Source organism: Bison bison, unplaced genomic scaffold (assembly GCF_000754665.1).
Source record: "Bison bison bison isolate TAMUID 2011002044 unplaced genomic scaffold, Bison_UMD1.0 scf7180017864193, whole genome shotgun sequence".
NCBI classification, from domain to species: domain Eukaryota; kingdom Metazoa; phylum Chordata; class Mammalia; order Artiodactyla; family Bovidae; genus Bison; species Bison bison.
The window spans coordinates 1,186,332-1,213,750 of NW_011494765.1; the positions used below are offsets into that span (position 1 = coordinate 1,186,332).

At 42.0% G+C, this 27,419-nt stretch overlaps 1 protein-coding gene across 4 annotated transcripts in view; it reads right to left on the minus strand.

Annotated features, from left to right (window-relative positions):
• Nucleotides 1-27,419, minus strand: part of DENND1A (DENN/MADD domain containing 1A) — a 520,043-nt gene that overhangs the window by 197,056 nt on the left and 295,568 nt on the right. For all 4 annotated transcript variants that reach the window (XM_010844030.1, XM_010844029.1, XM_010844031.1 and 1 more), the window contains one exon: nucleotides 11,102-11,147. In XM_010844030.1, coding sequence (XP_010842332.1) covers nucleotides 11,102-11,147 — 46 coding nt within the window. The remainder of the gene's footprint in view (nucleotides 1-11,101; nucleotides 11,148-27,419) is intronic.

Below are 27,419 nucleotides of genomic sequence, written 5' to 3' on the forward strand. Positions count from 1 at the left end.
GTTTTCAGTTCCATGAAATTTCATTTAAAAAACCCCATATGCCAAAATGTCCAAATTCTCTTATTTTTAAAAATTGGGATGACTTCCAAAATCATAGCTATCTTTTTCTTCCTTTTTTTTCCCTTCTAAAGCTAAGGATGGGTAATGTGCATATGTACTTATCAAGCTTCATAATTTAACCCATTCGGTCAGTACAAAATACTTTCAATGAAATGCTGAAGAGGCAGGATATAAATTTATTATGACTGCATCCTTTAAAACAATTGACTCCTAGGCACCAGGATTTAATAGATATTCTGTTTGGTTAAGAACGTGTCTAGGAGTCTAGGCAGGCCCAGTCTGCAGGTTTTCGTTTTTGTCAGATATTTGGGTTTATGGAAGAAAGGGTTTTAGGCAGGACAGAAAAAACATGCTGTGGGATGTTGATAATGTCCAACTTAAGAGCCACTGTTGATTATATTTAGGAAAAGCTCTGAGCCCATGCCTCTGTTTCTAAACAGACATAATACAGTGGCCTCATTCGTTACCTGCAAAGGCATGAGCTTAGGTCCTGAATGTCTGAACCCAATAAGCAAAAAAAAAAAAAAAGCCCCACTTCTTTTGTAGTCTAAGAGGCATATATTTTAAATGCTCAACTTTAAATTCATTTTGAAATCAGCTAAGAATCAGACTATATGTAGACAGAGGTTTATAGGCTTCAATTTTAGTCATACTTTCCTCTATAGATAAGTTTAAGTTTAGTAGAGAGAGCAGTTTAATGGAGAAATTGGTTTAGTAGGGGGAAAAGAAGGTAGAGTTATTATATTACAGTGACCACTCTGTACAAAATTATTATTAAGCCCTCTTCTTCAGAGATGCCCACTGGAAATGCTTTATGAATAATAGCAGCTACCTTTGAGTGAGGGCCTACTGATGTGCATAGAACTTCAGCCGTATTATTTCTAACTGTCGTCACTTTAAGGCAGGTGACCCCGTTTTGCAGATGAAGATGTTATGGCATACATGCACAGATGCTCAGTGAGTTGCCCAAGCAGGACAAATGGTGGAGCTGGGATTCAAACTCCTGTCACTGGTCACTGCCTGTCTCCTAAAACCCTTGGTCCACCCACATTTTTTCCAACAAAAGCAAAACAAAGACAAACAAAACAATATGCAATAATTCTTGCATAAAATGCCAGATTTCAGCTTGCTTACACATTTCCATGGTCCATTTAAAGGCCTTCTGAATCAATTATTTTAGGTCATTAAGGGGAAGTTTAATTTGGTTGACAAACACCCCTACTGTGGTGACCTCACATATCAGCAACAAATGTCTGATGGTCACAAACCTGTACCGTGAGTCTGCTGAGCATGGTGTTAAACAAAACCACATGTGCTCTGATTCCAAGTGGGATTTGACTAGGCTGACCAAGGGTACTGCTCTTCAATCATCATATGCTGGTCTCTAAGCACCCATGATGGCCCTGCCCCTAATCACTTGCAAGGAGTTTATGGAAAGAAGGCACCAGTCCCACGTGGCAGTGTTCGGTTGAGAGTGCCTTTAAGCTAATGAAATTTAGAAAAAGTCACTCAGTAAAAAATACAAAATGAGGCTGAAAAAGAGGGCAGAGCTAACCTTAGGTAGATGTCTCAGCTTATTTTAAAGAAAATTTACCAGTTCTACACATATACTGATAATCACTTCCATTTATTTGGCGCCTACAACGCGTCAGGTACCAATTTTCTAATTTACTCCTCATTAAAAAGTTCCTATGAAGTGGAGAATCTACCCATTTTACAAGCAAGGAGTCTGAAGCTCAAAGAGGCACCTTTACATCCCCATCTGCAAAATAGGAGCATCCCTCTCAAAGGTGTGACAATTAAAAATTACATGGCTCAAGTGCCATGTATATTAGTAGAACATCATTCAATGGGTGATATTATTATTATTAAATATTTTCAATAGGCATCTCTTCAGAGGATAACATAATAGTAGTTTTGTACAAAGTGGTCAAACTCAAACTGTGTTTCCTTCTGCTAACCTGATTTCTCCTTTAAACAAAGGAGCGTGTTTAAAGTCACCTAGTAGCAGTGGAGCTAGAATTTGTATCCAGGTCTCCATAACTCTAGAGGCCAAGAATTCTTTCTACTCTGTTCCATAGTTTCCTGCATGCTGCTCTTTATCTTAATCTGATAGAAATTTGGAAAAGTTCTTTTAGTAACAATTTAGAAACTTAGGTTTTCTTTGAAGTCAGTTTCAACATTGCTAAATTGACTGGCTAAGGGATGACAGGAAAGTTGGAAAACAAAAGCATCAATGATGGTTTTGCATTTTCTACTGGGATCCTCCCTAATAAATTACTCAGTTTTTCTGATCTATAACAGAGGGCTATGTCATCTCACAAGAGAACATTTCAGTCACAACAAATTAGACTGAAAATGTACTGACTGCAAGAGATACTTAAATCAGCCAGAAGTACTTGTTCCCTTTGATTACATAAATTACTACTAGATTTAAGTTGCTTTATATTAACTAATTCCAACATTAAGATAAGTGACATTTAAGAACCACACTCATTTTAAAAGCAGATGCCATGAGGAGGAGAGAGCTTCTAGAGGAAATTCATCAGGTGAAATCCAGAACATTCTTCAGGCTCTAATTTTGCTCTGAATGCTCTGGATGTGACAGATTCACATGTGATGATTTTGCTTGATAACAGCATGCTAAGGAAATTCTAGCAAGACCAAGCTACTGGCCAATTCTTTTTCTTTTTATATAATTAAGCAAGCATTAGGGATTCATTGATCTAAACTTTGCCTCTTATTTTTATAGTACTCACTATGAGGAATAATGTTTGGTAGAATTTTTTAGAAAAGCTCTTCACATCCATTATATCAATTAGTTCTCACAACTCTCTGAGATGGATAATATGATCTTAATTTCACTGATGAGAGAATGGAGATTGGAGAGGCTAAGTAACCAGCTCTAGTCACAAGTGTACTCAGAGCTTTCTTCTGGAGAAATACGAGGCTGGCAAACGTCACCCCTCCTTTCCCCTTGCCGCAATCTCCAGCACGCGGCCTGGAAGCCTCCCTGAGAGGGAGAAGCTCAGGCAAAGGTGAGAGCCTGTATGCCCAGGGCTGGGGTAATCTATACAGCCTCACCCAGGGGCTCTGGGGTTTGACAAGTCCATCAAAGCAGGGAAACTGGATGCAAATTATTTTCTCTCTCTGAGCCTCAGCTTCCCCGTTTGCAAATACGGATATCTCCTCCTTGGCAGAGAGATTCTTAGGATGTGCAGAAGTGAGAACAGGTGGAGCACCCAGCGCTGTGTGTGGTGTCAAGAAAGACACAAAAGACGGTAGCTCCTTCCCAATGGGAGGGCCTCTCCCTTTCTTGCTAAAGCTCTTTCCATGAGCCTATGACTGGAATTACCAGGTGGAATTTTTCAGGCAAATATCACCTTTTTATAAAGCAGGGCTATGATTACTCATCACTAACAAACAGATCTCACATGCAGTGTCTCAATTCTTGTGAGGACAGATGCACAACCACCACCTATACCTGCATATAGTTATGGCTCAGAGTTTCTGCACGAATCACAATATTAACAAGGGAAAACTATATCTGACTACTGTCTACCTGTGGCGTCCTATGACGAAGCAAAACGGTACAATGGTAAACAAGAAATATTCTTCTAACACTCACCATGAAACTTTTAAAAAATAAACATTAAAAAAATGAACAAAGGATTAAAGACTTCCTATGCCAGAGAAAAATGAAAAGAAAAAAACTAGTTAAAATGGTGCCAATTCAGTTGACAGATATTCAAGTTCTCTGCGAGGTAAAGGGGCATAAAAGTTATTTTTCCTTGTCTGTAAATAAGTAAATCCTGTTATTTTGTGTGAAAGCTTCACAGTCAAACCACTACAGACATAGACAAATACCAGATCTGGGTCCTAGCAATCAAGAAGAGGCATTTCAAATGTGGACTGGGATGCTGTCCATGGAGTGGTGTCTCAGTGCTGTCCCAAGCATTCAGTGCATTTGCAAAACCAGGCTTCCATGTGCTGCAGAGAAACCTTCGCACATAAAAGATGGTGAGGAAGAGAGGTAAGCTGTGGGCTGGGCCTGTCTCCTTGTGCCCACATCACATGTGTCTTGAAATTGCATTAGTGGGAGAGGTAGGAAGAGGCCTTATGAACTTGGTACCCGGGTGTCACTCCCCCTGTTCCTACCACCTGGAACTAGTACTTAGTATATATCCTAAATTTATCCTCTCAAATTTGAGCTGTAGAAAAATTATCTAATTCATAGAAAGTAGTTGGAAACAGAGAGGAAACAAAAATCTAGTAAAAAATGTGCTTAAAACTGCAAAGAAAGTCTTCGCTATAAACATCTCTATCATGGTTCAGAAGCTTGGGTTTGGGACAATAACATCTGAATTTTATATATATGGTTGTTGTGTGTAATATACTTAAGAATTACCTTGATCTTTACAAATATCACTCTACTTTATTAACTTGGTTAAGCCATTTCCAAACATTTTATATGGAAGGACCGTGTTTCTAAGAGCCCAGGAGGAGGCGGCCTGACCATGTCCCTCCCCTATTTACACCCTTCAATGGCTCCCCACTGCCCTATAAAGTTGAGACTCTTTAACACGGCTTACAAGGCCCTGGATGGCCTGGCCCTGGCCTGCCTCCCTCAGCAATCCTCTCCCTACTTCAGCTCCATGCTCCTGCCAGACAATGGACTGTTCAGACCTCCTGGGAAATGCCATGATCTACACTGTAAATCTTTGTATATGATGCTCCCTGTCCCCTTGGTGGAAGACAAATTTATCTGCTCAGTTTCCATTCAGGCATTCCTTTCCTCGGAGAAGCAGAGCCCTCAAGGCTCAGTTTGCTGTCTTCTCTAGCAGAGCCTTCAGCTTCTCAAACTCCCTCCATTTACTTTCTCCTTGTCTGCTTCTGTTCCAGACAAAACTCTGCAGGCACAGAGTGTGTCACACTCACCATTTTATATAGAACCCCTAGTGCAATACAGTGCCTAGTACACATCAGGCTCTCCAAACATTTCTATAGAAGGGGCTGCGTACCGTGTACCGACCACAGGCCATACACTGGGATACGCTGGACATACATGGAACTCATTTCTTTAATCTTTACCACACTCTTAAAAGATGGGCCCTAAGGTCAGGAAGCAACAGTTAAAACTGGATATGGAACAACAGACTGGTTCCAAATAGGAAAAGGAGTATGTCAAAGCTGTATATTGTCACCCTGCTTATTTAACTTATATGCAGAGTACATCATGAGAAATGCTGGGCTGGAAGAAGCACAAGCTGGAATCAAGATTGCCGGGAGAAATATCAGTCACCTCAGATATGCAGATGACACCACCCTTATGGCAGAAAGTGAAGAAGAACTAAAGAGCCTCTTGATGAAAGTAAAAGAGGAGAGTGGAAAAGTTGGCTTAAAGCTCAACGTTCAGAAAACGAAGATCATGGCATCTGGTCCCATCACTTCATGGGAAATAGATGGGGAAACAGTGGAAACAGTGTCAGACTTTATTCTTCTGGGCTCCACAATCACTGCAGATGGTGACTGCAGCCATGAAATTAAAAGATGCTTACTCCTTGGAAAGAAAGTTATGACCAACCTAGATAGCATATTAGAAAGCAGAGATATTACTTTGTCAACAAAGGTCTGTCTAGTCAAGGCTATGGTTTTTCCTGTGGTCATGTATGGATGTGAGAGTTGGACTGTGAAGAAAGCTGAGCGCCAAAGAATTGATGCTTTTGAACTATGGTGTTGGAGAAGACTCTTGAGAGTCCCTTGGACTGCAAGGAGATCCAACCTGTCCATTTTAAAGGAGACCAGTCCTGGGTGTTCTTTGGAAGGACTGACGCTAAAGCTGAAACTCCAATACTTTGGCCCCCTCATGCGAAGAGTTGACTTATTGGAAAACACTCTGATGCTGGGAGGGATTGAGGGCAGGAGGAGAAGGGGACGACAGAGGGTGAGATGGCTGGATGGCATCACCGACTTGATGGACATGAGTTTGGGTGAACTCCGGGAGTTGGTGATGGACAGGGAGGCCTGGTGTGCTGCAATTCATGGGGTTGCAAATAGTTGGACACAACTGAGTGACTGAACTGAACTGAACTGAACCACCCCTATAGATGAAGAAAGTAAACACAGACACAAAATAACACTGACATTACTACTGAGGGGAATGGTCAAGCAGGGAATTAGAAGTCCATTTATCAAGTTCTTATGAAGTACCACTCCCACCCCCAGCAGTGTCTCCAGCACTGTTGACCAGGAGAAAATAGGGCGGGTACAAGCCAATTCTACTGAAATTCTTTCCCTAGGGAATGAAAATGATAATCCCTGGAACCCATGAGTCCCTAAAACACAATTTCAAAGCCATCAACTCAACATAAATGGCTTTAAGGCCACTAAGGAAATAAAAACAGCAATGGCTGCTAACCTTCATTGAACTCATGCCACTGCCCCTATTTTACAGGCGAGAAAACAGGTGCAGAGGTCCATCGCTTTGCCCAAGATCAAACAAGGAGGGAGCAGGAAAGCCAGAACCCACGGCCCATTCCCACTGACACGTTTTTCTGCCTCTGTGCAAAGGGGAGCTTCACCTTCAGGCTAACCTGAGCCTCTGTCTGCACTGCGTCACTGCTATCACTTTTCTTTCCTGCTTCTTGACCATTCCACCACCAGGAATTAAAAACACAAAAATAAAACAAACCACCTTCTGCATGCATTCCTCATGCTCTGAGGCCTGCATACAGAGCACTGTTGGTGAGGCTTGGAAAGGAAGATCTTCACTTATCACAAAAGGAGAAGGAACACACCTACCAGACCTGATCTGGCACCCCACTACCAGACCTGGCACAGAGCAGGAGCCGCAGAGCATCTCCTGCACTCAACTGAGGTCGAGGGAATGAAGGGAAATAGTTACTGTGTAATCTGGCCACGTTTTGGTATTTCCTAGCCAGCTAACAGGATCATTCTCTCCAAGAAGAAACTAGGTCTATGCCAATACCCTTGGCTATCCCGCTAACTTACCACCAGCCTCAAATTAGTGTTTGCTTAAACGAGAGAAAGGATATAAAAAGGCAGTGGAGGGATAAGAATGAGGATCAGCTAGAAACTTGTCACTTTAGAAGGAAGGCAGACTCTTCTAGGTGACTATGTTACCAGCTCTTACCCTGTAAGAGCATGAAGGCTGGAATTAAATCTTCTCCCCAAATAACCTTTTTTCAAATGAGAACACTAGGTTATAATTTATATTTCTTTTTGTGCAACAAATTTGAGTGTCATAAAAATGGTTAAAAAGTCTTCCTATGGTAGCTTTTTCTAAACTTTTATGAACATCTGCCACATTCATTTGAAGTTTAAAAAATTCTGGCACATATGCAAAGGCATAATAAGGTGCCTATAGCTTTCAAGAAAAAATAACAAGACAGTAAAAAATAAGCCTTTTGCTGAATTGCCAGTAAGAAAACTAGTGTGCAAGAGGAGATGGGCCCTGCCTAGCTCCTTCCTGAAAGAGCTTTCCTTTGGGCCCAGGTACATGCTCCACCCCAAGCATTATAGCCCACAGTTCTTGGAAGAAGTCTCAGGGAAGCATCTCTCTCATTTGAAGGTATAATAGAACCAGATCAGTGTGATCAAAAAGCACGACTAGAGCACTCCGAGTCTGAACTGAAATCCAGGGGAAATCAGGAGACTACATCTCTTGACTTGGGAGTTCACAGCTGCCTCACACATGTGGGCAACGCTGTTTTGTTTGACAGTGTCTCAGCTGGCTTCAAGAGTGGGTCAACTACTATTTTGGTTTTTCTTTCAGTTCTGACCACGTATCAGTACAGCATGGCAAACTCCTCCCTAATTTAAATCAACAGGGCTAAGATTTATCTTGGCCAGTGCTTCCCAAACCTTCTCATTTAAAACCCTTCAAAAGCTGAGGAGAGTGAACTTGGAACCATTCACCTAAGTGCAAAACTCTGTCTCAAGTTTTAGCTCCAAAATTATGCATGTTGTGCACTGCATGTTTTATTACCAAACCCCCCCCCCCTTGTTTTCAATTACTACAATCATATGAAAAGTAAAAAAAAAAAAAAAAAATTTGACTCCTTCCATCTTTAAGTAAAATTACGGTGCTGGGTTCCCTGAAAGGAGAAGGCAATGGCACCGCACTCCTGTACCCTTGCCTGGAAAATCCCATGGACGGAGGAGCCTGGTAGGCTGCAGTCCATGGGGTCGTGAAGAGTTGGACACGACTGAATGACTTCACTTTCCCTTTGCACTTTCATGCATTGGAGAAGGAAATGGCAACCCACTCCAGTGTTCTTGCCTGGAGAATCCCAGGGATGGGGGAGCCTGGTGGGCTGCCGTCTGTGGGGTCGCACCGAGTCGGACACGACTGAAGCGACTTAGCAGCAGTGCCCTGAAAACAGCAACACCTTTTGGAGAGCTCTAAGTGTGTTCTGAATTCCAGGTTTCCATGCACTTACTCCATCCTTCTTTTCAGAAGGCACCTGTTGGGCATCCTGCTGAGTACTGAGGACACCACAGTGAACAAAGCATTGTCCTTGTTCCCAAAGAGCCCCTGGTCCTAGGGCTGATGGAGAGGACAGGGAAGCCAATAGCTGTCATCCTGGGCAAGAGGCAGAGTAAGCACAGGCAACAGTCAAATGGGAGGCCTCTCAAACAGCTGGGGAAGAGGAAGCTTAGCGTGCAGGGGGGCACAGGGATGTGGGGGTGTTAGGGACCAGCCAGAGCCCTGGCTATCAGGAGACAGTGAGCAGACAGAAGGCTTGACAGCAGCAGGGAGATGAGCAGACCCAGGGGTGTGGCAGAGGCGGCTGGAAGGCGGGCTACTGAGCTCAGAGCAACCAGGTAGAGGGCAGCCTCTACATGTTTGACAGGGGTTGAATTTCATACTCATCTGCATACCTCTATGACCTAGCAAAATGTGTGGAACACAGAGGCCTTGATTTAGATTTTTGAATGAAAAACAAGGCTTTGCAAAAATCTAAAAAAGCAAAGTAAAACATCTATAAAGGCAGTGAGAAAGGAACCGAGGGAGAGACATGTCAGAGACTTTGTGACTGAGTAGAAAGAATAAGGAAGCAGACGCTCAGCCACGCTCAGTGTTCCCTTGTGGCTTTTCAGCCAGTGGTGCCACTCACAGGGACCAGGGACAGCGGAAGGGGACTGAAGGAACTCGATGGGTGTGTATGTACAGATAATAAGGGGTTTGGGGAAGACTGAATTTGAGACATCGATAGTACATCTTGGTGACCTTCAATTGGGACTTGCAACTCTGGGCTGTAAGTTCAGAGAGAGGCATGTCAGTGTTAGAATCACAGCTGGGAGTCATGGACATCACCTTGGTAGCAAAAGCAAAAAACCTTTAAAAAGATGGCTAGAGGGTATATAGAGAAGAAAAGCAAGCCAAGACTGGAAACCTGGATAATGCTTAAGGTAAAGGACCATGAAAAGCAGTCGGAAAAAATCCGTGCTGGAACAGTCCGGAAGGCAGAAGAGGCAGGAAAGAGCTGTGGATGCTGATAGACCAAATGGTCTTTAGATTAGTGTTTCCAACTGTACAACAATTGGCACGAAAGGTCTATTAGCAAGTATTCACTTTCAATTTTTCACACAGGAGCTTTGAATACACCCCCAAACTTGACAAACAAAGGTAAAACACAGAAGAAATCTCTTCAATCTGATCTAAATACACCATCCAAGATAGTCCATAAACTGTGTACTGTATGTGTTCAGGGCTGGGTGATGACAAGGAGGAACTGTTAACAGAATGTAGGAGCCACATGGCCGTCCTGTCAAATTAGAAATTTGAGCAGATTTCTGTGGTCTATTTTGATCAAGATTCTCAATGTCAAACAAACAGGTTTTTCGATAACCAACTTGTTTCATTTTCGTAAGCACAATAGCACAGTGTGCAACAGTGAAGAAGCAGGTGGTCCTCGTCGACGTGAAATGAAGGGAACAGAAGAAGAGAAGCGGCACTTCCTTTAAGCCATGCAAAGCATCATCACAGACGGACATGGCTTCAGCTTTTCCCTCTGAGAGCTTGTCTCCTGTGCAAAACAGCCAAGTCCCCTGCCTCCTGTCCTATTTTGCTCCAGCGCAAATTCAGCTCTCTCCCGAGGAGGGAAAAGCTTAGGGTTCATGTCGACAAACCAGCAACACTGACAAAAGCACAGAAAAGTCCTTTAAAAGAATTGCTATCTACTCAGTACAGCCATGCAGAAAGCAATCTGTCCTTAGATTCATAGCTTTGACCAAGCATTTCTACTTTAGGGGTTCTATGCTAAGGAAGTAAGTCAAGATGCAGATTAAGCCTTATGCATAAAGATGTTCACTGAAATGCTATTTATAATAGTGAAAAATTATAAACAGCGTAAGTGTCCAACAGTAACGGGAAAATGGTTATGCTGTGGCATATTCAAACAGTTGGAAGGACAGGTAGCAAATTAAAAATTATTACTGACAGTAGACAAAAACGTAGAAATCCCCATGCCATAATATTAAATAAAATAAAGACATAAAATTTTATACCATATCAGCTAAATACATTTATAGAAAATATATATTCACAGAATAAAGACAAGGACGAAGAATAATAAAATGCTAACAGATGAATCTGGAATAATGATACTGCGGATAATTTTAATTTTCCTCTTTATACTTCTATATATTTTCTATACCACATTTTCTACAGAGAAAAATGTAATATAGTGGCAGTGATTTATAATAAACATCATTTTGAAAAGTGAATCATTTTCCTTCCCTCATTCAAACTCTTGAAGAACCCTTTCCTCCTGCCTCTTTGAACTTCACTCCCTCACCCATGAAAACTGACAATCTCCAAACAAAGTGGAAAAACACTGGAAATAAGAGCCCAGTGGAAAGGGTCTAAGCTGAACGCCCAGCTCTGTGCACGAGGTGTTGCTCTGACACACTCCCATGTGTAGCGCTGTGAATCCAGAGACTGCATCTCTTCCACTGCCATGAAGCAAACAAAACCACAAGTAGAGAGATCCGGGGAGGAGAGAAGTCAACTTACCTCCATTAAACTTAAATGGATTCCTATGAGGTAGGGCATGGGAGCACTGTGAAGAGAAACAGAGACACACAGCTGCTTTAATGTCTGTTGCTTCTGACAGAAAATTACAGATGGTTCACTATTTGGAGAAAAACTGTTTTAATAAACGTATGCACAGTTACATTTCCTTTCACAACAAAAATCCTAATATGACATTTTGTTCCCAAGCCTAGAAACTTAGGAAGGATTTCAAAAGGCAGGCAGCCTTGGAAGCAGTATGAGGGGCGGGAAGAGTGCTGACCTTGGCGTTAGTCCCTAAATAGTAGGCACGTGATTGCATAGCCTCAGTTGCCTTATCTTTAAAATGGCATTTTGGAATCTAACTGCCAGCTTGCTACCAGAATGAGAAAATATACACTGAGTGACCAGTATGGTTCCTGGTACAAATGGGAACCACTGTTGCCATGATTACAACAGATAAAGCAATTAGCAATGTCAGATGGAGGGCATAATGTGCTTCAAAGAGGAATGATTTTTTTTTTAATTTGCTATTTCCTTCTGCCATCAAAAGATGTGATCTGTCTATTCTAACTGGACAGAGAATATCACAGACAGTAAGCATCTTCAACCTAATTGCACACATGCCATCTGATGATACTGTAATTCAAAAAACCTTTTCAAAGTGCTTCATTTCCAGAGCAATGGATTCCCTTAGTTAGTGACTGAGCAGGAGGTGAGAATCCAGCTCCAAGGGCTTTAAAACCTGGGCATCACGGATTCATTTCCCTTGATTTCAGGTGCACACACATACACATTATCATTATGTTGCTACTTACCAATGATAAATGGGATAAACATTATACAAGGAACTTCAAATTCAACTTCCTTAATTCACACAACAACCTCACAAGGTAGGTATTACGCCCACTTCACAGAGGAGGGAGTAGGCCCAGGGCACGTAAATCACTTGATGCTTTCGAACTGTGGTGCTGGACAGCAAGGAGATCAAACCAGTCAATACGAAAGGAAATCAAACCTGAATATTCATTGGAAGGACTGGTGCTAAAGCTGAAGCTCCAATTCTCTGGCCACCTGATGCGAAGAATCGACTCATTGGAAAAGACCCTGATGCTGGGAAAGATTGAAGGCAGGAGGAGGAGGGAGCGACAGAGGATGAGACGGTTGGATGGTGTCACTGACTCAATGGACATGAGTTTGAGCAAACTCAGGGAGATAGTGAAGGACAGGGAAGCTTGGGGTGGTGCAGTTCATGCGGTTTCAAAGAGTCAGACAAGACTGAGCGACTGAGCAACAACAATGCCACAAAACAAGCAGCAACCCTAGGATTTGACTCCAGAGCTTCTTCCTCTACGGCACTTTGCCTTGTAATACTGGACTGAACATTCCCAATCCCACCTCCCACACAGCGTTTTTCCTGGGAGTAGTGGAGGGAGTAGAGATGAAGGGAGAGATTGACAACTTTTCCATCTGTCTCTCCAATGTGTGATACATCCTGGGAAAGGTACAAAGGATATTTTATGAGACCAGTGGAAAGACATCTGCCTCAGTCTGAGGTGACCAGGTACCTTCCCTGCAGGGCAGCTGGTGGCATGGAAGTAGACCTAGGAAGGTGGCTTTCTTGGGGATAGGGTAGGGAAACAAGGAGTGAGTGGTAAGAAATGAAAAAAGGGGAGGTTTTCTTTCCACTGAATGCTAAAGAGTTTAGACTTTATCCTGAAAGCAATGGATAGGCAATGAAGGTTTTTGAAACATCAGATGTGCATTTTAAAATTGCTCAAACATTTAAAAATAAGAAAGAGCACAATTCCCTCATTACCATTCAACAAATAAAATTCTTCAAGCAAAAATCCTTCTCCAGAATATAAAATGTTCTCCTTACTACAGATCTCAGCAGTAATATATCTTGGGAGCCTGTAAAACAGACTTGAATATTAGCAGCACAGTTTGGGAAATATTCTTTTAGAAGACTTTTGTATTTGATAATAGCCAAAGAAAGAACTGGACACGCAACTGCAGTGAAAGTGGAGTTGTCTTTTCTTTCCTTTTTTCTTCTTCTCTCCTTTAAAAAAAAAAAAGTATCCGCTGTGCACATTCAGCTTCCCTTCGCTTCTAGGGGCAAAGAAATGCCCTATGATATTTTTTTCCCTTAAACTGTAAACCATTAGTTTAGCTGCCAGCTACACAAATGCTCAAACTTCCCAGTGTGCCTGGCTCTGCTGTCCAAGCTTTCTCTAGTGTACACTGAAATGAATGTGTTTCTAATTAAGTAGCTTCAGGAACACGACAGCTTCAATGTCAAAAATACAAAGTCTGAACCATGGCAGGAAGTCTTAAGACTGCAAATGTCTCATCTAGTGGAACCTTGCCTAATGTAATGAAAGGAAGCAGGAAGAGTACAGAATTCCAGAAAAAATGGCCACTTATTAATGTGTCCAGAAGCACAGCCAAACACATAGAAGGGAGAAAAACTCAAATCCATAATATTTAACCAAATCTCATAAACTTCCCCAGCTCCCACCAGCACTGTCATGCAAGTGACAAATGACCCTGAGTTTTAATTAGAATTTCAGAACTGAAATTCCAAACAAATGAGCTAATGTATAGAAAAAGACACTCAAACAACTCAGAGAAAGGTAAAAATAAATATCCACAGAAATTTATATAATTTGACTATAGGCTTTTACCTTAAAAAATTTTTTTTTCTAGAATTTTAAATAGGTGTTAATGCCTTGTCTCTTTGTCTTGCAGTAAAAACCAATGAAAGAGAGGAAAAAGGAGTCTTAGAAGTGAAGGCAGACGTAGAAAGGGACAAAGTGAGACTCACTCTTCAGGTACCATTAGGTAGGTATTTTTTTTAAGCCCAATAATTTTCCAAAGAGTAATTATGGCTTATCATAGAAATGTAGTTTCTTAGCCAACTTAGGGCTGAAATAGCTCGGTATTTAGCAAATATTTTAAAACACATTTATTCTGAAATCACAGCACGCCATGTTTTTTATGAATGCAAATTTGGACAAATAACCTTTTACATTGTCATCGTTTGCTTACATAGCCTCAAATGCATCCCTGAATCTACCGCACTTTTGCTCTGCAAATATACTGGTTACAAATTTCAAATGGGGAGAGGGAGAGAGGGAAAAAAAAGAAAACCAGAGACTTCTTAAGATCTTAAAGTAGCAAGTATGTAACTGGGTAATTCTACCTACATTCTGAAAACAACTTTTATTCTCAATAATACCTCAATAGTTATGGCAGTTACTGACTTCTCTCTCGCTCTCTCTTTTTTGTTGTTGTTGTTGTAAAGAGAATGGAAACACTCATGATCAAGTTATCACAACTACTTTTATTTTTACATTATTCTCCTCCAATATTAACACTAACATTTTAAAATACCTTTGAAATTACAGAGTGCATATATTTTATTGCTTTCTCATTGGCTGCATTAACATTTCCCATATTATACCGCAACCTTTGTGATTGTTTTAAAGACTATATAATATTCCACCAAGTATGGATGTCCCTTAATTTACTGAACTCTATTGCTAGAGTTAGACATTAAGTCACTTCCATCTTTTCACTATGAATGACATCATAACGAAAATGAACAATCTCATGTGCACGAATTTTCAAACATGGAATTACCAAGTCAAAGGGCAGAACTGTTTTTAACATCTTTTGTTATATTTTGGCAAAAGTGTCTTTAAAAGGGCAGTACCAACCTCAGTGGAAATCTTTCAGGATTGTTGCAATGATTAGAGAGAACCCATGAAACGCCTCGCCCAGGAACACCACATGGTAGACTTGGTAAGTCATCGTGTCCCAGCGGTCTCTCGTCACAGCCTGGGTGGACATGGCTGATACCACTGGACTCATTCTCCTAGAGCCCAGGGTTTCCTGTTCCTACCCTTGTTCTGAAGGGCACCTGACAAAATCCTGGTGAGGACAGCTGAGACTCCATGAGGAGCATGCGGTGCTTGACACGCATCACCTCTACTCATGAGTTACTGATTCCAACATGCTCTCTTGTCACTTGTCTACTTACTAAGTTCAGTCACGTTGCTTATCACTTTCTTTGGAGGGCAACCTTTAACCTTGATTTTATGTACCACCAAAAATGCAAAAACCACCAAGTAATCTATGATTCATTACTTGCTTATCACACACAGTGACAAATTTTTAAAACCACTCATTACTATTTCTTTAAAAGAAAATATAGCAAAAAACTTGGTTAAGCTAGTTCTAAAAAATTTCATATTCAGAACCTGACTCATCTGGATCATCTTCTGATTCAGAGTCATTAATGCCCATGCTTTCTTCAAGGGTATCTCAGAAACAAAATGTAATACTTTTTCTAGATGCTATCTATCTTCTTTTGTTGGCTCCCAGAAAGAACTTGCTTGTTGACTATCAAGAAAATGTCAATGCAAATAGCTGTTTCACCAATAGCAAATGAACACCATGCTTCTATGCTCTGGTGCCTTTCAGTATTCACAGTGACTTTACATTTCCATGTTGAATCTGACGGAGATTTGGAAGACATTTTAAATGGAAAATTTGACACCACACATGCAGAACCAACAATGCACATAATTAAAGGGGTGATAATAATAAGAGCTGGGTTTCCCTGGTGGTTCAGTGGTAAAGAAACTGCTTGTCAATGCAGGAGATGCAGGTTCAATCCCTGGGTAGGGAGGATCTCCTGGAGAAGGAAATGGTAACCCATCCCATTGTTCTTGCCTGGGAAACCCATGGACAGAGAACCTAGAGGGCTATAGTCTATGGGGTCGCAAAGAGTCGGACATGACTTAGTGTGTCAGCAATAACAACAATATTAACAGCTATGACCAAGTTCATGCATAGACAGGCTATCACAACCATGTCACAACTGTCTGATGGATGACAGCAATTGTGGGACGCACTGTACATCTCTGAGTTTTGGGACAGGGTGTATCTGCCCTAGGCCTTTGTTCTCTGGGAATTATGGCACTGCCTGACTTCATCAGTGTCACCCTGGAAGAATAAAAGCTATTCTTTCTTCCTTCTCCCCTGCAAAGCAGAGGAGTTATATTGCTAGTGTCAAAGGCAAGGACAACGTAATGACCTTTACCTGAAAGGTGTTTACTCTGAATCCTCTTAAGGGAAAAAGGAACTAATATCAATTGAGTTACTATAAATCAGCTGCCTTTATGCATCACTTCTATACAATTTTCAAGGCAACTCTGCAAGGTATCACTACTATCCACATTTTCAGATGGAGAAACAGGTTCGGAAAGGTGAAGTAACTTGCCCCCAGGGTCACAGAGCTAGTAAGCAGTGAAGCTGAAATTCAAAGTCAGGGCTGTTGGACTGAAAGCCTAAACTGTCACATACTCAGTACTAAAGCCAAAAGAAGGGGAGTGCTGGCAAACTGAGGGGGCTGTTCACCCAATCCTCTCACTGACTCCAGGCCTGCGATGCAGGCCACACAGCTTTGAGGTAGATCCTGTAGCATGAGCTCCTTCCCAGCAATGGACAGGCATGGACATGGATACTGCAGACTTATTAATGATCCTGTAGTCCCCGTTCATCATTACTGCACTTTCTCCATTTGCTAATTCCTTTCCCCCAGATAACCAGGGCCCTCTTAATTATGTTCCCCTGAGGAGACTGGCTACTAATTGGAAAAGAGTCAGGTGAAATAAAGGAACACTGGCTGCCCAAATACATAAAATGCAGTTTCCTGAGACAAAGACGGAGGGGAGGAGAGATGAGATGTGGAGGGAGGTATGGGGACCTCCACCCCCATGTGAGCAACATCTCTTTGACCTCGGTAAGGATATAGCTTAGAGCTCCCAGGGGTTTGGAAGGGCCACTCTTTCTTTTCGCATATTAATGCACAGTGAGCTCTACAATGTACATATCACAGTCCCTGCCTTGCCTCTCAGAGGCATACCACCTTTTAGCCAATACCCAAATCTGCAAAGGGATCCCACCAGTCTTTCCTCAGTTCACTGTCTTTAAAGAAAGGAGAATCTGGTCTTATACATTTGAGCTTTTCTTCCTTCCTTCCTCCCTCCCACTCGAAAAGAAACCAAAGTGTAAACACAGTTTGTCTTAGTTTAAAATTCTGCTCTGAAATAACGAGGCCCAGCATTGTTGGAGAGATTAAAGGACAACAGAATGGGGAAAGGAAAGCGAACAAAAACCATACAACACACCTTATTGGAGAACACAAATAATTCTAGTTTTCATCTTCCTAAGAGTGACCAGAGAGATGGGCCACAGGCTAATACAACGGCAGAGTTGCACAGGGAGCCGAGAAGAGCACGTGGTGTCTACGGTGCACTCGCCTCAGTCAGCGCTAGGCTGAGGGCACGACAGCATTTTCTCACTGGATCCTCAGGACCACGGTACAAGGTGGGTACTGTCATCACCACCAACTATACAGATGAAGAAACAAAGGCTGGGAAGCTAAACAATTCAGTGAGGTCACACAGCTAGTAAATGGCAGCCCTGAGACTAGAACGCAAACCTGTCTTACTGAATCAGAGCAAGCCCACTGTTCCCCTAGGAGCTCAGCATGTGCCTGGCTGTGGAAGAAGAGCAGAAAGAGGTTTGGAGGTTTTTTCCTAACCTGTTCCCTGGGGGCCTGCCAGCAGCTGTGCAAAGTCTCGGGCCCTTCCACATTCTGTTCAAGACCCTGGCCAGCCCCCTCACCACAGGAACCCTAACCTGCCTCTGGGCTGAGCCACACGTGTCTCTGTGGGCCCTTCCCTGTGTCCTCCAAGTCCTACTGAACCCCGCGGTCTGCCAAACATCCCTTCTCAGATCACCCCAAGGTTGCTATAACCTCCCTATTCAGAGGATTTTGTCTGGGTTGCCCATTTGGCATGAAGCACATGCTAATTTATATGGTTATTGCAGACTGTCGGGCATGGAGAGCCAAACTGTGTTTCCCATTCCCCAGAGTCCATGGTGGGGCCATGAGAAGAGCAGGAGAAATAAAGAGGCGGGATGTGCTGAGTGCTCACCAAATACCAAGGGCTGTGCAGGGGCCCTTATCTCATTTAATCCTCAAATAATCCAACGTATACCATCCATTTTATAAATTAAAAAAGGGACCCTCAGAAACTTGCCCATGGTCACAGTTAATGGTGATTCCAGCCCAAATCCTCCTACTTTAAAGTTTCTTATGATTTACTTTTTTTTATACCATTATGTTACACTTAAGAAAAAAAATGGGCATTTGACAGTTATAGCTGAAAAATAAAATAGCAAGTGGACACTTTGTAGCCAGGATAAAAATACATTTGCAAATAGCTTAAATGAGCTGATATGCTTTCTTGTTCTAAATGGAATTTCAGGTAACTTATAGGAATATGTTTAGGACAACAGAAAAATATGAAAAAAAAAATAGAGGCAAAGGGAAAGAACATAAGCTGGGGTGAGGTGGGTACTTCAATGTGTGCTGTAAGGTTCGGCATGCCTGCTGGGATGGCCACACATCTGGCTCTGAGTCCTCCAACTGCCAACCCAAAGAGGGAAACAGGATTGTCACACGATTCGCAGTGTCCACAGAGAAAAATAAACTAGTCACCTAGGAGCTTCAACTTTAAAAAGGCAACTGAGGAGGGGTAAGAGAGAAAACCAACATCTTGTGGTGCATTTACTAAGTGTTCAGTGTTTCCCATATCCTGGTCAGTCAATATTACTATGCATCAGGCGCCACACTGGACAGGGGATAGACAAGAGAACAAATAGTTCTGAACCCTACCTATTTAGAGCTTACATTCAACAGCAGACAGCAAATAAGCATATTCTTGTAGGTGCGTACGCGGCTGTGAGGAGAGTTACAAGGTGCCTGGGGGTAGACCTGAGATGACCTCATCTCAAACCCACAGCAATCTTGAAAGTCTGATCTCCATAATTCACAGAGGAGCCTATGGCTCCAAGAGGTTAAGTGACTTGACAAAGGTCACAGCTGGTGAGAGGCAGAAAATATGACTTGAAAGGTGGAAGGGGTGCAAAATGCCATTAGTTAATCGAGATTTTCTTAGGGAAAAAAGGATTTAACTTCTTGCGTGGCTTCCAACAGGCCCTCCCTGATTTATGAGCAGTAGCACAGGATGAAGGTCCATGTGAGGATAGGAGCAATCTTAGATTAGGAGGCAGTACAGACTGCCGAGCTGCCATCCTCGTTTCAATGGCCAGAGCATGGGGCTCACAGCAATGGAGGAGCTGGGTGCACAGTGCTGGGCACTGGGGATGGTCTGCTAATGCGAGACACGTGCGTATCGGAGCTGACCGTGAAGCGGGGGAGGGAGGACAATGTCCTCCTGAGAGTGGCCCTGTGGCTTCCTGGGGTAACCCTGGGGCCTGGCAAAAGAGCCGCAAGCCACCAAACCCAACTGAAACAGACACAAGAGTTACAAAGATAACGACTGGATGGAAACCCAGAAAGGTCAACATCAAAGCCTAGAGTAGTTTCCCCTTTTATGCCTCCTCAGTCTACCGGAAGGAGACAGACTAGGGAAATCAGGAAGGGCTCCATGGCTAAGACCACTGCGGCAGGAGAAGTTAATCACAGAGGAAAGGTCAGGAAACGGGGCTCTCTATTGCCCCCAGAGAGTTCAATGAGAACCATAAGAGCCAGAGCCAGGTCACAAAAGAAGTCTCCGGTTTGAGCCACCAGAGACCCATGAAACCCTCATAGAAATGCAGGAACGAATGATGCACAGAAAAAATGAGAAGACAAAAAGAGGTTTTGGATAAATAAACCAAGAGAAATTAACCACCCAAAATAGTGTAAAAGTTGAAAATGCAAGAGGTAATGAGGGAAAGAAAATCTCTGTTTTTCTAGGACTAAGATACGTCACATGTCAAGATGCATAGCGTCCAATTACATTTTCAGCATAGCCTCTCAGTCTTTCAAATATTCACATGGAAGACAAACCCCCGTTTGTTGTGAGGTTACTCTGAGCTGAGCACTGAACTGCTGCTTTGTGTCTTCTTCTCGTGAAAGAGGCAGGAACACATCCCCAAATCCCCACCATGAGGGAACCTCCTCCAGAACTGAAGCTTCTCTGAAGATGACGTTACATGGCCTGTGGCTCCTGCTCTACTGGTGACCACAAATATATGTAGAATATCTTTGCTGTAGAGGCCACTGCACTGTCTTACAAGTTTCAGAGTTTCTAAGTGTTGGATTCAAGATAGTCTCCAGGTCAGAAGAGTGAAGAATTACCTATCAGATGTGTCACAAGAAATCGAAAACCAGACCAAGATAAGCACAGGTCAGAGCCAGCTGTGTCCCATGGAGATCAGGCAGAAACTGGGGCAAAGGAAGCAGGCTGTTGCCCCTCATCACATCAGGCAGCAGAAAGAGGACTGGGAAGTGGGACTATCAGGGTGGGTCCAGATACTCAGATGCAGATGTAGCAGCAAAGGAGGTGGAGGGCCATGGGGCAGTGGGCTGCAATCATGAGTGTGTCCCAAAGAGAGAGTCAGTTCAGTTGCTCAGTCATGTCTGACTCTTTGCGACTCTATGGACTGCAACATGCCAGTCCTCCCTGTCCATCACCAACTCCCAGAGTCTATTCAAACTAATGCCCATCAAGTCGGTGATGCCATCCAACCACCTCATCCTCTGTCTTTCCCTTCTCCTCCCACCTTCAGTCTTTCCCAACATCAGGGTCTTTTCAAATGAGTCAGTTCTTCCCATCAGGTGGCCAAAGTACTGGAGTTTCAGCTTCAGCATCAGTGCTTCCAATGAATATTCAGGACTGATTTCCTTTATGAGTGACTGGTTGGATCCCCTTGCAGTCCAAGGGACTCTCAAGAGTCTTCTCCAACACCACAGTTCAAAAGCATCAATTCTTTGGTGCTTGGCTTTCTTTATAGTCCAACTCTCACATCCATACACGACTACTGGAAAAACTATACCCTTGACTAGACGGACCTTTGTTGACAAAGTAATGTCTCTGCTTTTTAATATGCTGTCTGGGTTGGTCATAACTTTCCTTCCAAGGAGTAAGTGTCTTTTAATTTCATGGCTGCAATCACCATCTGCAGTGATTTTGGAGCCTAAAAAAATAAAGTCTGACACTGTTTCCACTGTTTCCCCATCTATTTCCCATGAAGTGATGGGACCAGATGCCATGATCTTAGTTTTCTGAATGTTGAGTTTTAAGCCAACTTTTTCACTCTCCTCTTTCACTTTCATCAAGAGGCTCTTTAGTTCTTCACTTTCTGCCATAAGGGTGGTATCATCTGCATATCTGAGGTGATTGATATTTCTCCCGGCAATCTTGATTCCAGCTTGTGCTTCTTCCAGCCCAGCGTTTCTCATGATGTGCTCTGCATATAAGTTAAATAAGCAGGGTGACAATATACAGCCTTGACGTACTCCTTTCCTGGTTTGGAACCAATCTGTTGTTCCATGTGTAGCTCTAACTGTTGCTTTCTGACCTGCATACAGGTTTCTCAAGAGGCAGGTCAGGTGGTCTGGTATTCCCATCTCTTTCAGAATTTTCCACAGTTTATTGTGATCCACACAGTCTTACTAACAACAATAAAAAATGTATTAAAAACTTAATGGATCTGGAATGAAACAGTGGTGATGGCTACACAACCTTGTGAATACATGAAAAACCACTGAACTGTACACTTTTAAAATGATTAATTTTATGGTATATGAATTATGCTTCAAGTTTTAAAAATCAAATGGAGAACCTGAAAAGGCAGTTTTGCTATAGAACTTAGAGAGTATAGGTATGCTGCTGCTGCTAAGTCGCTTCAGTCATGTCCGACTCTGTGCGACCCCATAGACGGCGGCCCATCAGGCTCCTCTGTCCCTGGGATTCTCAAGGCAAGAACACTGGAGTGGGTTGCCATTTCCTTCTCCAATGCATTAAAGTGGAAAGTGAAAGGGAAGTTGCTCAGTTGTGTCCGACTCTTAGCGACCCCATGGACTGCAGCCCACCAGGCTCTTCCGTCCATGGGAGTTTCCAGGCAAGAGTACTGGAGTGGGTTGCCAGTGCCTTCTCCAGAGTATAGGTATAGATTCTTACAAATCCATGGCATCAATAATGCAAACAGCCATCTTTCCTCTCTCTCATTTTTTCCACCAGGAAGACAGTTTACTCAGAAATTGTCCAAAGCTTCCTCCAAAGGCCCCTGGCACTTTCAGTTTGGGGTGCTGCTGAAGGAAATGAGGGTGCATCTCAATACAGGCCTCAGTGACTGTCATCATCTAACAATTTCTGTTTAGGTACCTACTTGATGCTAGGCTCTTTATGTAGAACTGTATTTTTGATATATTCCTGTGGATGAGAAAAGAGAAGTTCAGAGAGACTATGTGATTCAACTAAAGACATATTCAGTAGGACCAGAGCCAGGATTTGGACCCAGAGGTTTGACTTCCAAGCGTGAATTATCTTCTACTACTCAGCCTCTCTGTTGGAACCTCAAGGTCAAGTTCAGCCAAATTTTAATACGGGATTTACCCAGGAATCTATAATTTTACTTTGTTCAACCAACATACATCATTTGTGAACTTTCTAACCATTAGGTCCAGGACAGACCTAACTTCCCTCCTTGTTTTGTCTGAAACTGAAATCCTGGTCCTTATCCCCTCTTAGGCTTCCAGACAAGTTCTTGCTGCAGTGGTTGCTCGCTCTGAGCAATGGACCTATTATGGCCCCTTGATGCTTACTAGCTTAAAAAAAGAAACAAGAACAAACTGTCCCAACTTTTACCTGGACACCTGAGTTCTTTTGTGAAGTAGTATTTCCTCAGGTCCAGAACCATCTATAAGCCTCTGCCTCTCTATGCCCAGTGCTAGAGACATAAAGGCACTCATATTTACTTGCTCCAAAATGGAAAAGACACAGTTTTTGCTTAGGTGTTAGAATCCAATTTTGATTGATTATATATTAAAGAATTTTAGTGATACTTGTCTATATATTAAAGAATTTTAGTGATACTTGTCTACCTAATCCACTTTCATCCTATCTGGATTTGCAAACTTGCACTGGATTGTTGAATCATATATATGTGTGTGTGTGTATGCACATGTACATATTAATATATATTGACTATAAATACATATCAATCTTAACAGAAATCAACCCTGAACACTCATTGGAAGGACTGATGCTGAAGCTGAAGCTCCAATACTTCGGCCACCTGATGTGAAAAGCAGACTCATTGGAAAAGACTCTAATGCTGGGAAAGATCAAAGGCAAAAGGAGAAGAGGGTGGCAAAGGATGAGATGGTTGGACAACATCACCAATTCAATGGACATGAACTTGGACAAGCTCCGGGAGATAGGGACAGGGAGGTCTGGCGTGCTACAGTCCATGGGGTTGCAGAGTTGGACATGACTTGGCAACTGAACAACATAAATACACACACACACACACACACATATATATAGTCAGTAATAACAAAAATAGTACCTACTCTTTATGGTCACCTGCTGTTTATCAGTGTGTGGGTGCTGCCACTTCAGTTGTGTCTGACTCTTTGCGACCCCATGGACTGTAGCCATCCAGGCTCCTCTGTCACGGGGTTCTCCAGGCAAGAATACTGGAGTGTGTAGTCATTTCCTCCTCCAGAGGATCTTTCCAACCCAGGGATCAAACTTGCGTCTCATATCTCCTGCATTGGCAGGTGGGTTCTTTACCACTAAATACTATTCACATTTAACAGAAAACTGGCTTAGAGGTGTTCAGCAACCTCAAAACAGTAAATGGGGAAACCAGAACCAAAGCTGGAGTTTTCTGTTTCTACTATAACACACTTTGTTGATTTCTATCACTGACACCAAGGATATCAATAATTTCACTTTAGCATCAATTTATTCCCAATACCCAGCTCTAGTCATCCATTTGTCGTTTCACAGCTGTGTCTAGACTGCTACCCTTTTACCCACATGGACCATGCACCCTGTAAAAAGGCATATTAAGACTGTGCTAAAAATCCTAGATGGAATACATGATGTAGCATGGAGGGGGGTTATTCAGAACCCCACATATAGTACAGATAAAGAGCCTAGAACTAGTATGTCTCACAGAGAATCTAAGCATGCCCACTCTGAGTGGAAGAATGAATCCCAGAGACATCTAGAAATGCCAGAAAATACAATGAATTTTACAAAGTTGGATACAAAATCCAAACCTTAACTGTGCACATTTAACTTTTTAGTTCAGTCATGCCCTCAAAGAAAATCAGGCGTTAGCTACTAACTTGGCTCTTGGCCTGGCTGCCCTTTGGGGGAAATATGAACTTGTCCTGATCTGTTTGGAAATATTTTATCACATATTTAGAAATACATTAACAGGTATCCAGAATAACCCAAATGTACAATTCAATTTGAGAACTGATTTGGTCCTTATTTAGGACTACTTCTGAAGGACTAAGGGAAAAAAGGGAATTTACGTGGAAAATACCATATGGCTTCTATTGGGACCTTTTATTAGCAACATTTAATTAGCATAGTGCCTGGTACAGAATAAGTGCTCTATAAATATTTGTTGAATGAATAATAATGAATGATAACATTAGTCCACAATTATTAGCCATTCATCAAAAAGCCTATGTAAAGAATTTTTTCCACAAAATCTTGGTGACAGGCACATCTTATTCTCTAATTCTTTAAAGGACATTAGTAAGGAAAGCTTTAATATGAAATGGCCTTGGATTTCAAGTGCAGGCTCTACCATTTCCTAGTTGTGTCATGGTGGGTAAGTCGCTAAACTTCTTTGCGCTTCAGTTTCCTAATCTATACAATAGAGCTAACCTTGTGCCATGCCATGCTAAGTCACTTCAGTCATGTCCAACTCCTTGCAGCCTATGGGCTATAGCCCACCAGACTCCTCTGTCCATGGGATTCTCCAGGCAAGAATACTGGAACGGGTTGCCATTTCCTACTCCAGGGCATCTTCCTGACCCAGGGGTCAAACCCGCGTCTCTTACGTCTCCTGCATTGGCAGACAAGTTCTTTACCACTAGCACCACCTGGGAAGCCCCAATATTTACCTTACAGTTTGATTTTAAAGATCTGCAGTAATGTTTATAAAGAGCTTGACTTGCACACTGTACTCCATCTATGGTGATTATTATTATGAAAGGGAATGCTGATTTTCATCAGCAAGTGTATCCCTTTGTCCCCACAATAGGAAGGCTTTTCCAATACTGGCCGAGGTCAGGACTGCCATCAGCCAAGGTAGGGAACATTCTCATTTTCACTTTCAAAATCAAGAGAATGGCACAGCTCTAAAGTAGAAAGGAACCAGCAGCACATGTTTTTAAATATTCATAAGGGCTGGAAATGTCTTACTCCTTTCGTTTTCTCTGCCATCTGCTTTTGTTTCTTTTCTTTTCATTCTTATGCCACAGCTGCAAATGAAAACAACCATACAATAACCCAAGTTAAATAAAAAAAATCAAAATAAAAACAATCTGATGGGTAAAAAGAGAAGATGAATTATAAAGTTTTTCCCTGAGCTCACAAGGCAGCAGAAACAAGAAAAACGTTTGATGTGAGTAAAACCTTCTGGAAACCAAAACCCATGTCCCATGTTTATAATAACCATAATAAGAGCAACCACCATTTACTAAACGGCCCCTATGTGCCACTTGATATCAGTATCTCTAATTTCTAAAGCCATTCTTCAAAGTAAGTAAATCAAACCCATTTTACAGAAAACAAATGCCAAATCAGAGAGGTAAGATAGACTTTTAATGGTTATACAGCTATTAAGAGATGAAACAGATTTGAACTTGGGCCTCTCTGAATATAAAGCTCAGACACTTTTTCTACCACTCTCTCCAAAAATGGGAAGGAACATGAAAAAAATTAATTTGGGAAATATTTAAGGCAGACTATTTGTATTAAATGGATTTTCTTCAGATAATTAAAATCTGTGATTATAGCTCTAATTAAAGTTAACTTAGATAATTGGTTGTTGTATTTGTGAATGTGCAATTAGTCTTCCACATAATTGCTGGGTTTCAGCATCATACTTTCCATGTACTCACTGCATCCCACAGCTTTGCTACACTGGCTTCTGTGTTACCAAAGGCCCACATTACAGCTCTTAGTGTTTCTGGGTCCAAGGACTATGATCTATGAAACCAATAGTAGGGTCTGGGTTCAACCCTATTTTAGCATGTCTTTGTCCAGAAGTCAATGAACACCTTATCTTCAAGTGTAATGTAAAAAGCTCTTACAGCCTACACTGTTGTCCTGAAAACTCCTAGCAGCATGTACCTGAAGAAAAACTGGCAGCAGTGGTCCTCATGTGTTAATTACACTTGCGAAGTCTATTATGCATAGAAAGGGCACCTGCTGGCAGTGAAAATGACTAGAATCTGCCCTTCCTGTGCAGTGAGTAAATTGAGAGTTCATTTCTACAGGAGATAATAGTTTTCAGATTCCATTTCGTGTATCCCCTGCATGGGGATATACTTAACATTTAAATCATCTGCAGAGGAACAAACCTCCTTCAAATTTACATGTTTCAGGCTCCTAGCACTTTACTTAAAATGCTGGTTATCCCTGCTGGCTCTTACCACCAAGGATTAAACTCAACAGTGGTGAAAGTCACCAAGCACAACAGAATAAAGTTATTAGCATTGACTCAAATTTCATGACATTTGTAGTTTCTGACCAAAGCAGTGGTAGCAGGCTGAAGGTGATCAAATCAAGCCTTAAATAGAGGATCTGTTTTTTTCTCTTGGGGTCTTTTATTTCATCATTCTTACATCTTGCAGTTAATAAACAGATACCAATCCCCAAAGGCCTGTAATCATCCTATGGTCAAATGTCAAAAAGTTCTTTCATGAAAACAAGAGACCAGCAGAGAGACTACGATCACATAAACAGAAACTTCCAATACAGAGTCTAATCCAAACCCACTCAGGCTCTAAAAATTAACAAGCCTCAACTATGAGCTTTTAGAGTGAAAGTTTGGGGTGACAAGGGCTTGGCAACTGTCCTTGCCAAGTCTTCCCTTCTTGGTTAGAGCTGCTGCACCACTGCTCTCGGTCAGGCTGGTAACAGTCCTTGAGAGGGTTAGAGATTGAGAGGAAGCTGAAAAGAGGATTGTGGGTCAGCTTCCACAGGAAAAAGTGAAACAGCTAATAAATCCTCTATACAAACAAGAAAGGAGAGCTGTGACCTGAGATGGTGGCTGGAAGTAACAACTGGCCAGAATAAACATTGATTTTTTTTTTTAATGAAACTTTTCAATTACAGAACTATACTTTTTCATTGTTAGAAATATGTGAAAGTATGGAAAATACTATAGAGATCATGCAGAATTCTTCTCTCTC